The 15849-nt window shown below is 51.1% G+C and overlaps 3 protein-coding genes across 3 annotated transcripts; all 3 read left to right on the forward strand.

The window, feature by feature from the left end:
- The first annotated feature begins 462 nt into the window (after window positions 1-462).
- BO97DRAFT_371840 (Golgi transport complex subunit COG5) lies at window positions 463-2272 on the forward strand. The gene has a single exon (XM_025692839.1). It carries the CDS (start codon window positions 747-749, stop codon window positions 2175-2177), a length of 1431 nt encoding a protein of 476 aa, XP_025550043.1. The 5' UTR covers window positions 463-746; the 3' UTR covers window positions 2178-2272.
- An 8446-nt stretch (window positions 2273-10718) lies between these two features.
- BO97DRAFT_115573 (C2H2 transcription factor) lies at window positions 10719-13050 on the forward strand. The gene is made up of 2 exons (XM_025689939.1): window positions 10719-12664; window positions 12721-13050. The coding sequence occupies exons 1-2, from the start codon at window positions 10868-10870 to the stop codon at window positions 12883-12885; spliced, it is 1962 nt and encodes a 653-aa protein (XP_025550044.1). The 5' UTR covers window positions 10719-10867; the 3' UTR covers window positions 12886-13050.
- A 1296-nt stretch (window positions 13051-14346) lies between these two features.
- BO97DRAFT_406663 (uncharacterized protein) lies at window positions 14347-15333 on the forward strand. The gene is made up of 3 exons (XM_025695458.1): window positions 14347-14666; window positions 14747-14847; window positions 14956-15333. The coding sequence occupies exons 1-3, from the start codon at window positions 14555-14557 to the stop codon at window positions 15121-15123; spliced, it is 381 nt and encodes a 126-aa protein (XP_025550045.1). The 5' UTR covers window positions 14347-14554; the 3' UTR covers window positions 15124-15333.
- The last annotated feature ends 516 nt before the right edge of the window (window positions 15334-15849 follow it).

Below are 15849 nucleotides of genomic sequence, written 5' to 3' on the forward strand. Positions count from 1 at the left end.
CATGTGGAAGTCTTACATGCCAACAATGCTGTCATCATCCCACCCAACAAAATTAATCATAGGTCCTGGATAGCACAAGACAGCGCACATGTTATCGCAGCTGCCTAATGCTTGTTGCTTGGTTCAATTCTTGGAAGCCTTTCCCCTGCTGACGGATCATGACTGGGCTGCAGATGGCCATTGTGGTCCTGCCGACAGGCGATGCTAATGCACAGGTAGTGTTGAGTAATTTCCGGAGCGGGTTCCCCTTGTAAGAGAGGACTTAGTGGAGTAATGCTGCTCCTTAGTGATGCATTCCTGAGTTGGCAACTGTATACATCTCGGATGGATGCATAAAAAGGCTCTATGCGGTATGACTAATCGATAGTACATAGCTCCGTCCCTGTTCCGACAGACACATGGCTTGAATGGCAGCAACCCATCACTTCTGCTGCAGTTGCTTTCTCCCTCCCACAGACAAAAATTGAGCTGATAATACCTGCCATTGAGCATCTCACATGGCCAGGTCGACCACATAAACCTCTTTTTACTCCATGCTCAACCAAACCGCCAGGAAGCACGCGGCGAACCTCTAATCCTGCTTTCTTTGTTTGATACGGTGATACCCAAGCTTCTTTTGAGTTTCGATCCCCTTCCCGCTTTATATTTCTTTCAATCAAGTTCCCTTTAATTCTCGAGTCATCTGTCTTCTTCTCATTGAGCACCGATCTTATCGAAAGTGTGGGTGAGTCAAAGCAACACCCACCATGGCGGACGCGGAACCATCGTACATAGATTATGAGGCCTTTCTAGACCCCGACTTTTCACCCGCCTCGTTCGCCAACTCCCTTGTTGTAGCCACCAACAATGCGACAGACACACCGCTGGACCTGTCTACCCCGCTTTCTCGGGTGCTGTTCGATCTCCAGGAGATCGACACCCACATCCATGCGCTGACCACCAAATCAGCTCTCCCCTTGCTGACGCACACGCGCGACCAGACCGCTGCAGCCAGCCATATCCTCAAAGAGGCCGAGGACCAGATCGCGTCCGTCACGCAGGGGTATGAGCGACTCCAGAAAGAGGTCTTCAGCAAGTGGGAAGCGGCAGACGAGGCCCGAATGGCTGCAGAAAAGTCCTTGGCCACCGTGCGACTCGCACGAGCAGTTGCGCGCTGTCTGTCTCTCGGCAGACAGCTTGAAAGTCAGCTTGCAGAGATAGGTGGCATCGAAGGAACGACGTCACCGGTCACCGGCAGGGATGATTATCGGACGTTGGAGCGTGCCGCCTCCACCATAGTCAGTCTACGTCGGATGCTCTCTGATACCGACCCGGGCGAAGAAGGTCACGGACTGGACCAAGTCAAGGTCGTCCGGACCCTGCGCGCGGAGCTCGTGATGCCGGCCGAGAACATGGTCAAGGCACGGGCACAGCAGGCCATTACGCGGTTCTCCATGTCGAACATCTCCGGCGGCGCAAGCTCCCAGACACAGTCGGGCTACAGGCAAGCGCGCGACGCGAGGGCACGGCTGGTCTCTGCGGTCAACATCTTGTATTTGCTATCGCCCGTGCCCAAGACGTTGAGCTCTGCGGCAGACTTCCAACCAGAGTTGCTCCTCTCTACGCTGCAGGGCTACATGCATACGGCCATATCCACCTCCCTGAGCAATCTCACTCGGTCCTTGTCGATGCTGCCGACCCTCGAGCGGACTCTTGCCGACCTGTCCGCGCGATGCCAGGATATCTTCGCTCTGGAGGCCGTACTCAACAATCTCCGCCCACCGACACATCCACTCTTCCCTCCAGCCCAGTTGGCGGCCACACCCACCAACCGCACCGAGGACCAGGGTGAAGCCCAGCTTCAAACAATCAGCAGCAAGAACAACTTGCTTCAACCACTACTCACGTCCCTCGACACATCTTCGCTCCCGTCCTATTTCTGGCGCTCCCTGGCGTCGTATCTCACGACCCGGGTACAGGAAATCGTCAATCGTGGAGGCGTCTCAGCTCGGACCTTGCGCTCGAATCGCGATCGCATCAAGAAGGAGATCAAAGAATGTGTTTTGCGGGGCTCTCAGCTCCCCACATCCGTACTGGGAACCGAAAAGCGATTGGGGGGCGAGTCAGGGACGGAGAGGAATTGGGAGCGGGAGGCAGCGGTCATGGTCAGTTCTATCGCCAGTGTGTTGGATAAATGAGGAAGATAATGGTTGTATGATAATCTTGTCTTTTTTTTTCCATGTTCATATACCAGATCTAGCGGGTTGTAGCATATAAGGACGATTGCGCCTCGCCACCTTCATATTGTGTACAGTATTACATGTCTTTTATCAGGAAACCACAAGCTAGCTTTATCTCGTTGGTGTGTACACCACAATAAGAAGAACAAGAAAAAAACAAACAAAGGAGGAAAAAGCATGTGAAAACGCAGGGATCATCCAGCTCAGGTACAGCGCATCAAGCCCAGCCTGCAACCGCCTGCATCAGCTGATAGCCCCTCGCTTCCCTCTTTCGGCTCCAGGAAAGGTCGTTTTCTTGATCAATCGTAGGCTTCCAAGACTACGATAGGTACTGCACAACGTGGATGGTAGGGAGATCCAGTCAATGTGGATATGTCCCGAATCCTTCTTCTCTTCTACCTTGATTGTCTCACTAATTCCAGGGCGGACAAACCTGCTCCGGTTAGTATCGGATGCACGTAGCCTCACCCTCTGTATGATCGATATTTTCGCCACATGTCATCCCGAACAGGCGATATGCATCTTGTTTGGGGTTTTCCAGGGCAGCGGCAGTAAGTCAAGCTGACAACATTTACTGCAGGTGGTTGAGTTGCCAGCTAATCGCCATCGCTATTGTCATCGCCCCCCTCCCAACCTTTCACAACCTTGAACTGTTATACACCTGCAAAGATCCCTTACTACCTACTATCTACTCCATAGCAAGAAACAGCAAGATTCAGAGAATATTTTGGTTTCGATTCCAAATTTTCCCTGAATCGAAAGATAATCTTCAAGCAATGTTTCAAACCCGATCGACGAAGTGACACACAATGCAAGACGTCAGCATAACGAATGACGGAGACCCGCCCGTTGAATAGACAACAGTGCTGATCGGGGAGGCTCGAAACCGCGTAAGCGTGAAGGCACCAAACCGGTCTCTGTTCCTGTTTCTTTTTTCTTTTCTTTTCTTTTCTTTTCTTTTTATTTTACCTTGGTTATTCTCCAAGCTGGGGGTCGATACCTACTGGATGGAGTATAGGTAGGTTGTTTCAAAGGTGGTGTAGTCTGTCTGGATTTGCTTAGATTATTTACTATCATGATAGGTAGTGTAGTTTACTCATACTAGTCTACCGAAGAGAGGTTCGATTCGTAAGGTAAGGTGAAGGGGAAAGAAAGAAGGAAAGTGGAAATTTCGATGGACGATTATTACCAGGTACATAAATACAAGCATTTCACGCGCAACGCAGGTACCTGCTTTGTACTCCGAGCTTTTTTTTTTGGTGAGGGGCTTATGTCACACGGGAGATGATAAGGGGTGAGATGAGATGAGATGAGGGGGAAAGTGGGAGGGGAAGGGGCTTATCTATGCATCGCAACACTTCATCATTCTAGTTGAAGGGGTCCTTAAGTAGAAATAGTCTAGCTGAGATAAAGATGTAAACAAGAGGAAAAACCCTGTGCACGCGCGCAGCCATCAAGCCTCACCCAAACAATCAATCCACTGAACAAAAAGAAAAAGCGACAAGGAACTACTCCGTATAGTTGCTGTCAACCCCAACCCCAACCCCGCTTTTCCCTTCCCTCCTCTTCCTTTCTTCCCTTCCACTTCCCTTTGATGCGATAAGAACCCTTTCCACTGGAGAGTAGAAGCGATGGAGCGAAGAAGAAAGAATCGCCATTCCCGTTCTCGGCCGGTGGAAGCAAGCTGGAGGAGGGGGAAGCTAGAAGGAACACCTGTTGAAAAAGGCTGCCGGCGTCCACCCTTTACACACCTTCCCCTCCTGACAGGTCGATGCGCCGACAATCCCTGCTCAATCTGAAACTCCTCGAATATGTATAGTACTCGCACAGTAGTTAGTCAAGTCAGTCAGTCGGACGAAGGCTGGCAGTGAGGATCAGTCGGTACCTTCTTCGCTCCGGTACGGTACCAAGCTAGACCTTCTCTCCTTCCATTCATCCATTCATCCATTAATCCTTTGATCTAGCTGGGCTGCTGCTAGTTCGAGTTGCCTGCCTTGCAACCGCGCGTACACCCCCTCCCCTCTTCGGCTTCCCAATTGGCCCTCCCTAATCAGAGCTGTAAGCCTGGACAACAGCCACCACCACACCGAGTCCCAGGACTTCTTGGCATAAGGGGCAAAGGGCTTTGGGTGAACCTGATTGAGCTATTGCCCCTCAGTGGCGGGAAGGTGGGGGCGCGCGCGTGTGTAATGTGTGCATCTACGATTGTAACTTTCAGGCGCGGTGGGAGGGGCAACGGAGATTTGATTCGGTAGTCTTATCTGCAGGTGGGAAGGTCTGCTCTGCATAGGTATGTTTCGTTTGAGGAGGGGGCGAGGGGATGATCCTTTAGTGTTTTAGCTAAGTACAGTACTAAGTGGTAACTCGCTAGGGTAGTTCTATTGTCTTTTACATCCGGGGTGATAAGATAGATGCTTCGCCATTGTGATGGTATATGGTTAGATTTATTGTGTGTACTAGGCTGCCACGGTTGTAGTTATTGTATTCCAGCTGGATAACCAACTAACCGACAGCAGCACTTAGGAACTGGAATCCTGTGGTATTGCTCCTGGAATGCTGGACACGAACGAAAAACTTCTTTCGTTTCAGTTTATCCTCCCGCAGTGATTGATCTAGTAGATGATGAACCCTAGCTTATTGGTCGATGACTGTGCCACGTCGATCATCCAGGCGCGGTGATCATGCTAGTCAACTGAGCTAGTCGGTTCAGCTAACTACTACTAGGCAACCTACTTTCTTACCCCGAACTGGGGGTTGGGCTGGCGTCGAGACACGGGCTGCATGGCTTGTGCGTGGTGTTTGGCGTGGAGGGTACAGCTTCCTTGGCGGGGGTTTTGGAGATAAGATGGATGATCTCTATGCACGGTTGGCTGGCTAGATCCGGTACCTCCTTTGACATGCTTCCTATAAATTGAGAATGTCTGCCTCTTCTATATTCGGTCTATTTCTATACCGAGATTCTTCAACTGTAGATTAATCTTACGTCTTCCAGGGTGCCTGGTCTTTGCTTGGCTGTATACTGTATGCTATCTGGTTTGATGATAGGCGATTGTCTACCTGAACAGGGCATTGAGTGGTACACGATATCGTGACCATTCGATGGGTTGTTGAACTGGATATTCATTGATGGGATTCTCATTGTCGAGCAACTGGTGACTTGTAGTTAGCAGGTTGCAGCTTGTGTAGGACTATGAACACCGTTTGTGATATTGACGAATGGATGTTATACTACCAAATGCCCAGGCCTATTACAAACTGAACGGAAGCTAACACTTTAGTCACATCTACTGGCAAGAACCACACGCAAATAAAATGTCCCTTGACAGTACTACTAGACACTACTGGGATGATGGGATCAAACCTGGGGGGAGCGACTCTCTCTCGCCCGCACCATTGCCGCCACCCCAGGAGGTACGTCAGTCGTACCTAGCTAATCCGGTGGGGTAAAGATTGCTCGCAACTCAGCCCATCAAGGACAGGTGCCTTCATCATCCTTACATACTTCCCCTAGGTTGGAGTGGAACGAAGCCTGATATAGTTTTGCTCTGGCCTGGTCGGCTACTGAAAACAGTTTTGGCAGGTCTGTTGGAGAGTCTAGACATTCGTTTGTAAAGGAGCCAGGTGAAGGCGAGAACAACTTCGAGGGAGCCACCCAACACCCACGATCTGATCCCCCGAAACCGTCAAAGCGGGAGACTAATGCACCCTTTGCATCTGGCCTACATCCTTCCGGACTAGAGTTTGACAGCAACGATTCGCGACACGCCAGGGAGAGAGGGCAAGCGGGATCCTGCGGCGTAGCGCTGTATGCTATCTGTTATCTAGCTGGTGGGGGAGGAGGAAGAGGGGAAATGGTTTGTATACATGTAGATAGTAACGGTCTGCCCTCATCACCAATCTAGACTACTCTCCCCCGTCTTCCCTCCCCCGCTCACCTCCACGAATTTCATACGGCCACTGTCACTTGACGCACCCCAAGTTTCGGGACTAAGAAGCACATCATACCTGAGAAAGTGGCGCAAGATAGACTTGCGTTTGAGATACAGTTCACGCAAGATGTCATAGACAGGAAGAAGCTTCCAGTGCATCCCGTGTACCGTTTGCAGTCGGCGAGCAGAGCCAGGCGGAGGTGGCAAGCAAACTACATACTGAGGTAGCCAGAGCCATTAGCAATAGTGATTTGTCTTTGGGTTTTCTTTTTTTGAGTTCGCTCCAGGTCTGTCAACGAGTTTATTTCAGTCCACTGTCTCCAACTCCCAGCAAATCTTGGTCTTGGGGTTGTTAAAAGCTTGAAGGATGTTCCCCGGACACGGCAATGATATGTGGGTTGGACTGCTCCTGTCTCTGGGGGCCAGGAACAAGCTTTTCCGAGGACCTGATCGATCATGAATCTTGAAATATGGGTAGATGATGACGATTGTAGTGATGTTACTGATGGAGATGATGTTCGGTGGGTTGGGATTCTGGGGAGTGCACATGGAGAGGTAACATTCGCGGGGAAGGAGAATCGAGGAGAAAGATACAATAGTCATGACATTATTCTAAGTCACGGCTAGGTACCGGTGATGTCTGTGGTCTGTCTCGTTCTAGCCCTTTTTTTTTTCTATGCTAACATACCTTACCAATGTCAGGAAATGAACCCTAGCGAGAAAAACTGACTTGTAACTAACAAGTTTGGATGACTGGCCCCATGTAAGGTACTGCAGAGTTCGGCCCGGAAAATTGCACCTGACTGCAGGAGTGGAAGCTCCGGAGCTTCCAGTGTGACCCTTCTGTTCGTATTCCATGCTTGAAGCCCGCCGCTCCTTTTGGGTCGGATGGTAATTCCTGGCAGTCGGGGTGTGTTTCCTCGCTGGCTTACAACATTTGTTGCACTGCGGTTGCCTTCCCTTCCGTTCGCCCTCGACCCTCCTCTTCGCTGGGCCTGTGTGTTGACTACTATTACTACTACTAAGACAACAACAAACTATGTTGCAGCCTGCAGCAGCATCTCATGAATGAATACTGCGTAGGTAGAGTATATTGCCCTGACGCCGAAAGTGGAACAGGAAATTATGGTTTGGTCCCCGAAAGCAGTTGCACCCCCCCGCCTCCCCGAGCTCTCCGACCGACTGACTGACTGACTGACAGACAGACAGTGGATGCCAGTGCCAGCTTTTTCTCTCCCTCCTTGATTGAAATAGCACACCCTCCCAGTGACCAGGTTCGGATCTCAAAAGCGAACGACAAGGTTCTGCAGAACCCAAATAATCGGTAAGGAGGGGGAACCGGCTACCTTACCTTACTTTCTGTCCATGATCGCAAAAGTTACGGGGACAAAGGGTCCCCCGGCTCGCTCCAAGTGGTTAACGTCACTGAGGGTTGCTGTCCATGGATCTTCGCCAGCACTTGTCCGGTCAGCCCTGGAATCCAAGCTAGCTGGGTTCCCATAAATGAAATCATGCCAACCATAATCCTCCCAGTCGATCCCTGAATTCCCTGAGGGACAGGAAATAGCAGCCGATCGGATCCCCTCTGCGCTGCCCCACTCCGCCGCCTGAACGTACCTGGTGCCTCAACAAGGACGGAGGCTGCCCGGATATGATGGGTAGTCGAAGACCCTTTGATGGAGATGGGACCACGGTTGCCGAGATCAAGGACTTGAGTCGAGACTCTTTTCTCTTTTTCATTTTTCTCTTTTCCTCCAGCAGGCTACGGGGATGGGGGTTTGTCTCTTCTTTCCCCCTCTAGGCTTGTTGATCGAAACAAAAAGAACAAGAATGGTAAAAACCATCCCTATTCATCCGAAGAGTACCCGATATGCTTCTCTCCTCTTCTTATATTTCCTTATCCAATTCCATTGAGTGGTTGATTCAATTTGGGAGGGAGAGTCCAGACGGGTGGGGGAAGAGATTGCCATAGTGATCACTACCCTGACTGACTGGGCAGAAGTGCTAAGCGCTGGGTTCCTGAGACGGGTTTCATACCGGCGCGTATTGTATTCCCACCCTTCATCCTCTTCAGCGGGTGCAATGTATGCCCGATATCAATCAGTTACAAGGATGTACTTTCTTCGTGCTTTGTCCCAAGACATCCTCTTGTCTCCGCCTCTTGCTAGCACGCCTATTGCAAATGATGGGAGAGTTTGCTTTCAGCTAAATGGGGGTTTGAAGGGAATGGATAATGTTGTTCCTCAGTAGAACATACATCAGTGTCCAGTTACTGCCCTCTCACTAACCACCCAATTTACCACCCATCCAAGGCTCGATGGGGCCAAGAGGAGGCCCATGAATTTCATCCAGCTGGAGAGAACTCCACCGGGATCGCAGTCGATGATTCGTGTTGGTCGGTCCGGACCAAGTCGTCAGTACCTGGGGCTAGAGAGGGTTTACCTATCAGACCGTCAGTTCACTATTCAGTAGCGTGCAATCTCCCCTTCGCCCCTAGGGTGAATTGATTCGCCTGAACCTAATGTAGATGGAATCCGTAGCAGCAGCAGCTTCATCATCATCATGATTATCAGCGTAGGTGATCTTCATTGCCTTCCTTCCCATTCCTTCCATACATAGAACGTGGCAGGCGATGAGTGCTGTTGGTGTTGAATGGAAGAAAGGTGCCGTCCTACCGGAACGATCTTGAATTCTCAATGCAGATCCTGTAGCATGAGTGAGTCCATAATCTTCTTCTTCTTCATCTTCTTATTCTTACACAGAGAGGAGAGGGACTGGCTGGCTACTGCAACGACCCTTTCTTCTGTCCTCCACAAAGTATACTTCGCATACTTCTCCGTCCATGGTTCCCCTTCCCCTCTCCTGCCCCTCGTTTCGCCGCAGTCGACCGTTGTTTCCGATAAGCCTCCCAGTTGCTATCCTCCTGTAGGGTGCCTTCTGGTCCTGAGGTGGTCCTGACGCCCGGCACTATCGTCGTCACCATTCACCATTCATCTGTTCGGCCTGAGTGGGTTGCCGTCATCCTTCTCTCGGGTTACAGGCAACCCTACTTACTACTTGTATGCATCTCTTCGCCCGTTTCTCTGCCGTCTGTCTGCTTGTCTCGTCTTGTCTTGGGTTTCGGATTGATCAGCATCCTCCTCTTACCTTCTACCCCTTCTTCCTGTTGCTCATCCTTCCTCTCTTCTTCCGTTCTACACTCATCCACTATCCACACACCCCTCCGTCCCAAGAATAATCAATCTTATTCATTCTTCCATTCTTCACCTTGATCCAACCATCCACATCACCCTTTCTTCTATTCTGTATCCTTAACGATCTTCCCCGCCCATCAGTCCCGCAATCTAGCGAACCACCGAATCCCGTGGTCTGGTGCCTGTACATCATCGCCTAGTAAACCTCAAACCTGTTGCGGGCCTGGGTCTCCTCCTTTCAATATAACTAATCGGCGTCCCTTAAAAAACAAGAGCGAAGAAGGAAAAAGCAAAGAAGCTTCCAAATCAGATTCCCTGCAAACGGGTCACAATTTGCGATCCCCTATATTCGAACTGGTCTAGGAGAATCGCATTTGACCTGTCCATTGACCTACCTATATATTTTATTCTGGCTGATTTGCCCTCCCCGGACGATCCGTAAACCAGGGGCCTCCGATCGGTTCACGATTCCTCCTATTTTTATTCCACTCTAGTCCAGGTCTTGGCTGGGTCGGTGTCCTGACTGTCATACCCACAGCCATCAGGATTGACTTGACGCCGAACGGGAAAGTCTCGCTCGAGTCCGCCAACCTGAACGAACCTTACACCATTTACCACACTGCATTTACACCTACTTACCACTTACCAACTTCTTACCACTTACCACTTACCACTTACCACTTACCACTTACCACACTTAACCATTCACCACCACCACCACCACCACCACTTTTACTCCTCTCAGCCTCTCTCCCTTCCTACTCTTTCTTTCTTTCTTTCTTTCTCTCTCTCACCACCACCCACTCTATCCCATCATCACTATCTTTCCACTTACCTCCTCCTCCCTCCTCAGTCCCTCTCTTTCTCAACCATCTTTTCGGCCTACCTACCCGTGACTGAGTGCCCGCTTCCGACCCTTTCTTGGTCAGGCCGATCTGTAAGCGATGCGTCCTCGCACCTAATGGTCGTTCCTTTCCATCTATCGTGTACCACCTGGCTACCCTTGCTTCGCCATCGCCGTCGGGCATTCGGTTAAACAGGTCATCGCCATCATCCATCCTTCTCTGAGCATTCCTTACCCTCTCCCCCCTCGCTCGGTTTTTTTTTTTTTTGGTTAGGGAGGCAAGTGAATTGTTCTTCATTCCGGTGTAAGTTCCTTTTGCTTTTTCCTTCTATTTCTTCGTCTTTCCGGACTAGCCCAGCTGCTCACCGATCAACCCCTCGGTTCCTCTTTCCTTCCATCGTGTCTCAGTTACCGCATCTTGGAGGTGAAAAATTTATGGACCGTCAAAAATTAATTACCGCTCAAACCTATCGTGGATCACCTGCTTACCGTGACTGCGCAATGATGTCTAGGACTACTCTGCACCGTGCGATCGACACCGCGTTTTTGACATTTTGAAACCCACCCCCGTTCCTCTCCCTTGAACCAGATCGAGTTTGTGTGTCGACCATCGTCCCACCATCCTGTTATCGACCAAAGTACATAGCTGTGGGCCCAATCCACAGTCGTCCATCTGCCAATATGTCTTCATTCTTACCTGTCAATACTATTTCATCGCCACAGGACCGGGTCATGGAGGACGCGACAACATCACCTACCCCTCGCCCCCATCCCGGCTCTGACACCGCACAATTACTAGGCACCAAGACGAATGAGAGCACCCCGCGGAATGTAAATATCGCCGAAGACTCAACCCGCCCGATAGACTCACAAACGAGCGCATCGTTAACGTCAGAGGAGCCCGCCCATGGAGATTCGGATGTCGATCGCGAAGGTTCTGACAACGAAGACAACAAGGACAATGCTCCCCCTTCGAAGAAGAAAAAGGGCCAACGCTTCTACTGCACTGACTTCCCACCATGCAACTTGAGTTTCACACGGAGCGAGCATCTGGCCCGGCACATTCGAAAACATACCGGCGAGCGCCCCTTTCAATGTCATTGCTCCCGACGCTTTTCTCGATTGGATAACTTGCGACAACATGCTCAAACTGTGCATGTCAATGAGGAGATCCCTGGCGACTCACTAGCAGCGACAGGAACCAGATTTCAACGACAAATCCGAACGGATCGTGTGCGGCCCCCGGGTCGCGCGAGAGCGGGCACGGCGGGCAGTCAAGGTACTCATAGTAGGGGCCACAGTAGGAATCTTTCCGCATCAAGCATTACCTCCACTGCATCGACTTTCAGTCAACCGCAGGAGCTTCGCCGTCGACCTGCACCGCTGATGATGGCAAATGATCGAGCGCGATTGATGGATACGCTGGATACTCCCAGCACTCCCCCAGGCCGGTGCTTGCCAGGGCCACAGGCGGGTGGTTCCCCTTACACACCTTCACACCATGTCTTTGCGGCCGGCCCCCATGGCAGCCCTCACATTGCTTCACCGATGTCTACAGCCTCACAGGCGTCGGGATTCTGGGAGGGCAAGACAGCCGCTCGTCGATTGTCTGTACCGTCGGGCGCAAACCCATTTACATCGCAGCATGGCAACGTCTACCCACCAGGTTATGCTCCATCGCAAGCGTATGTTGCGCATGGAGGGGTGTATGCCAGCCCGGTTAGCTCTAACTACTCGCTATCGCGCGATGAGATGAATCATGGAGCTTCGGATACCGATCTACGCAGAAGGACATGGCACCCTTCGACTTGGTCTGCGGTTCAACGGCCAGCCACCAGTGGCCTCAGTAACTACCAGACCCCAGAAGTGTTTCATCCGTCGGCGAAACCCAATGGGTTGGCAGATCAGCCTCCGCGATTGCCAGGCATTGAAAGCTTCGATAAGGTGGTTGCTCAGCGGCCCTTGACCCCGCCTGTCCGCCGCCCGAGTCCCATGCAAATGGACAACCCCAGCAAGCAACCGCCGAATTACAACTTTGGGGGAGGCTTCAACTACACGCAGCCGACGAGCCGACCAGCGCCACCAATCTCTGGTCCCGGTCATCGGCGCGGCCACGTCTCGTGGGATATGTCGCTGCATACGAACCTTACGGGATTGCATATTCGGGACAAACCATCTCATCGGGACGCGGCAAACTGGAGCCAGCAAACCATCGCCGAACTCCAAAATGTCGGTTCCCGGCCATCTTCATCTTATCAGCAGCAACTTCAGGAATCTCGTGGACATGGGCATGCCCCGTCGTTTAGCAGCGTTACCATGGGTTCCCAGGCGACGCGCACATCACCTGAGGATTCCAGCAGTAGCGAAGGAGTTCACACCCCATCCACTGCGTCTCTGGAGTATCATCCTGCAATTGTGCATAACAATGGATATGTGGAGCAGCATCATCCTCCCTTTGCATCCGAGACATCTCAGACAGTACGCACACGTTACCAGAACTATCGATGAGGGCCAGATCACTGATTGGAATGCAGGCTTGCCCCCCTCTAGCCCCCCAACCTGATAGCCACTTCGGCAAACGTGAACTTCGGTCCGAGTTCCTCCCTCATTCGGTCCGGGAACCTGGAATGGGACGGCTGGAAGCTCTCGTTGCCGTTGCCACCAGCGAGAACAAGAGCGCAACGAAGCTCTTTATCTGAACGGCCGAGGTATTGGCCTCGTGTCCGGGGTTGACGAGTCTTTTCCTATTTTCATCCGGTGATCACATCCTCAGCGATTCCGCATCCTCAACCGACCTTGCTCGGGCTCGCCGCTCTTTCTCCTTACTTTTGTTTTGAGCGGGAGTTGTATAGTATGGGGCGTCGGCCTCTTCTTATGGGTTTCCTCGACCTTTTCTTTGTTTTGGATATAGCCGCGGAGTTTTAGAACCTGGCCCTCTCGTTAACTCGAAGCTACACACACCGCTCGGCTGCGGGAATCTTTATGAAGTGATGAATGACGAAATAATGCATCGGCGGGTTGGGACAATATGGGGATTTCGCAAATACTATCTTCTTCTTCTTTTTTCTTTTCTTCCCCTTTTCTTTCGCTCAGGTCTTTCTCTCCTTTCGTCTCTGTTGCTGCATGCTCTGGCGTTCTCCGTCTTTGTTCTTCCGGAATACTGTCTATAGTGCATGAAGATACCCCCCCCGGCCTTGATCTCGAGTGTCTGCTACGAGGTTACGGAAGGAGTTTCCTACTCTGGTCGCGGTGTGGCTTCGATTGTCCATTTGACGTTGTCTATACCGAGGTTTCTCTGCTTCTTTCGGTGGTGGAGGTGGGGTGGAAGCTGGCCATCGTGTTTTAGTATGTCATTTCTTTGGCGACGGTGGGGCTCTCTCTCTTTCCGTCATTTGTGGTTTATTCTTTGCGAGGGATTCAGCAATCATTTGCGGGTTATAGTAATTGAGCCAATTCCAGAACGAAACCATTTTTAGATTGATGATGCCAAGAGTGTTGTTTTGCCGGACCTGGACCCGGGGGGTAGACCAGCCACAGCATGTCTTTCTCTCTCCCCTGCAGCTTCAAGCTGGCTTAAAGTAGAGGGACCCATCATGACGTTGTTGATTCAACTCCCCGCAAACTCAGTAACGTCAAAGTACTCTAGTTCACTGGGTACGGTACCTTTTCCTGACAGTGGCTGCGAGAAAAGAGGGGACTAGATCACCATGGAACGAGTCCCAGTGGACGACAATGACTCGGTGGTGACGTAGTATCGGCCGATGGCTGCCGCACCCGACTCGGCCCTGTCCTCTCAATCTATCGACTTGTGCTGAAGACTGTAGTGAAGTGGCCTATTTTGTAGGAGTAACTGGAGGCTATAGAGCAACTCTTTTGAAAAATGAGAGATTGCTTGTCCGTTCTGTGTGGTAGAAAAATCAACCACTGGCCAACAAAGCAAGTACCAGTCTAAATCAAAGGACAAACAACAATCCGAGGTTCCCCCGCCCTGTAGAACACCGTCAATTGCAGCCCTGAAGTGCTACCTAAGAAACCGACTAAGGCAGTTTAGTCCCCGAGCTGGACGACGACGACGACGACGACGGCGACGACGACGTCATACCCTGTGACAACTTACCCGCCCGCCCAGCAGTAGCCACGACTATGAGAGGAAGAGTAGAACAAGCCAGCCAAGATTCCAGGTCGCACACGACGACTATATAATACTTCTCTCATCTCACCTGGATTGCGAACGTATACATTTCCTCCGACTCACAATCTAATCCAACAACAACAACACACCCAAAACAAACAAACCACCCACCACCACCACCACCCACTTCTTACCACCACAACCCGTTTTCTACATCCAATCCAATTCCTATCACAATGGCTCAGAGTCGCACTGGAGTTTACGCCGGTCTCGCCGCCCTCGGTCTGGGTGGTTACTACCTGTACCGCGCTGGCGGTGATCCCAAGGGTGCTACCCAGGAGGTTAAGCGTACGCACTGCACTTCCCTTCTCCCTTTCCCTTCTGGATTTCTGCTTGCCTTCATGACAATGATTACTGACTCATAGCAGACGACGCCCACCTCGCCCGTCTGAACGCCCCCACGGGCAACCAAGCCGAGAAGGCCGGAGAGAAGGCCGCCTACGAGGCTCGTCTGAACGTTGACCAGACTGTACGTTTTTCCCAATCCTCTTCCCTCCTCACCTCTTCCCTCCCTTTGAAATGAACCCCACACCATAATCCAAACCAGTTGCACAACTAACAACGCATCACTAAATAGGTCGACGCCGCCCGCGCCGAAGCCAAGAACCAAGCCAGCCGCTTCGACCAGATCCGCCAGGACACCACCGCCGAGCTGAAGTCCGGCGCCGACAAGATCGAGTCCAAGGTCGAGGAGAAGGCCTCCGAGGCTAAGGGTGCGCTGTCCGGCTGGTTCGGCAAGAAATAAATGCGTGATGCATGATCGTGTGCATTTCTTTGTTGGGAACTGCGTATTTTTCATGTGTTTTCTTTGCGGCCGGGGGGGAGTTGAGTGATTTGTGATATTTGTTTTTTTTCTTCTTCTTATTTTATCCCATCCCTTTTGGTTCGACGTGTTGTGCTCATGATGGGTGAGTGAAAAGGTCAGTGATGGATTGATGGTATGCATATGTTATGGCTGGGCCTTGCGTGCGGATCTGTCTGTCTGTCTGTCTTTTTGGCAGCTGTCTTTGATGATGATGATGGTGATTATGATGTTATTACCGTTATGATGGTTCGAGGTGTTATGATTGATACTCGAAGTCGGTCCTAATATCATTTTTCTCTTTCTTATAAGTATCATTCAAAGACTTAAGGAAGTCCTCTTGTCTTGCTGGGGTTGAAGGGGAGGAGCGGAGTGGGCATATAAGCATGTAAGCATGTAGAGATACTAGCTAGGCCCTCACCACTCGCCTAAATATCATAAATACTATGGAGTGGCCTAGACTGCCTCGAGCAAAATGACACTCGAGCGGATCTTGAAAAGCTGCAGTGTGGAGTCCAGTAGAGAAGAGAGAGCTGAGCCGTGGTATGCTGCATTCCGATGGTACAATTACTGTAGAGACGGGTTGCCGTGCATGATATTCCCAACTGGATAAAATTTCAAGTGATATATGTTCACCTCATAGTCTATAAGTAATAATCGGTGTTGATG

The sequence above is a fragment of the Aspergillus homomorphus genome (assembly GCF_003184865.1).
Source record: "Aspergillus homomorphus CBS 101889 unplaced genomic scaffold BO97scaffold_26, whole genome shotgun sequence".
NCBI lineage: Eukaryota > Fungi > Ascomycota > Eurotiomycetes > Eurotiales > Aspergillaceae > Aspergillus > Aspergillus homomorphus.

Excerpts from the sequence above, each read along its gene's own strand:
- BO97DRAFT_371840 (XM_025692839.1), top strand. The coding sequence starts at position 747 with ATGGCGGACGCGGAACCATCGTACATAGATTATGAGGCCTTTCTAGAC.
- BO97DRAFT_115573 (XM_025689939.1), top strand. The coding sequence starts at position 10,868 with ATGTCTTCATTCTTACCTGTCAATACTATTTCATCGCCACAGGACCGG. Across the intron at positions 12,665-12,720 it reads CATCCGAGACATCTCAGACA|GCTTGCCCCCCTCTAGCCCC; the intron begins GTACGCACACGT and ends ATTGGAATGCAG.
- BO97DRAFT_406663 (XM_025695458.1), top strand. The coding sequence starts at position 14,555 with ATGGCTCAGAGTCGCACTGGAGTTTACGCCGGTCTCGCCGCCCTCGGT. Across the intron at positions 14,667-14,746 it reads TGCTACCCAGGAGGTTAAGC|ACGACGCCCACCTCGCCCGT; the intron begins GTACGCACTGCA and ends GACTCATAGCAG. Across the intron at positions 14,848-14,955 it reads GTCTGAACGTTGACCAGACT|GTCGACGCCGCCCGCGCCGA; the intron begins GTACGTTTTTCC and ends ATCACTAAATAG.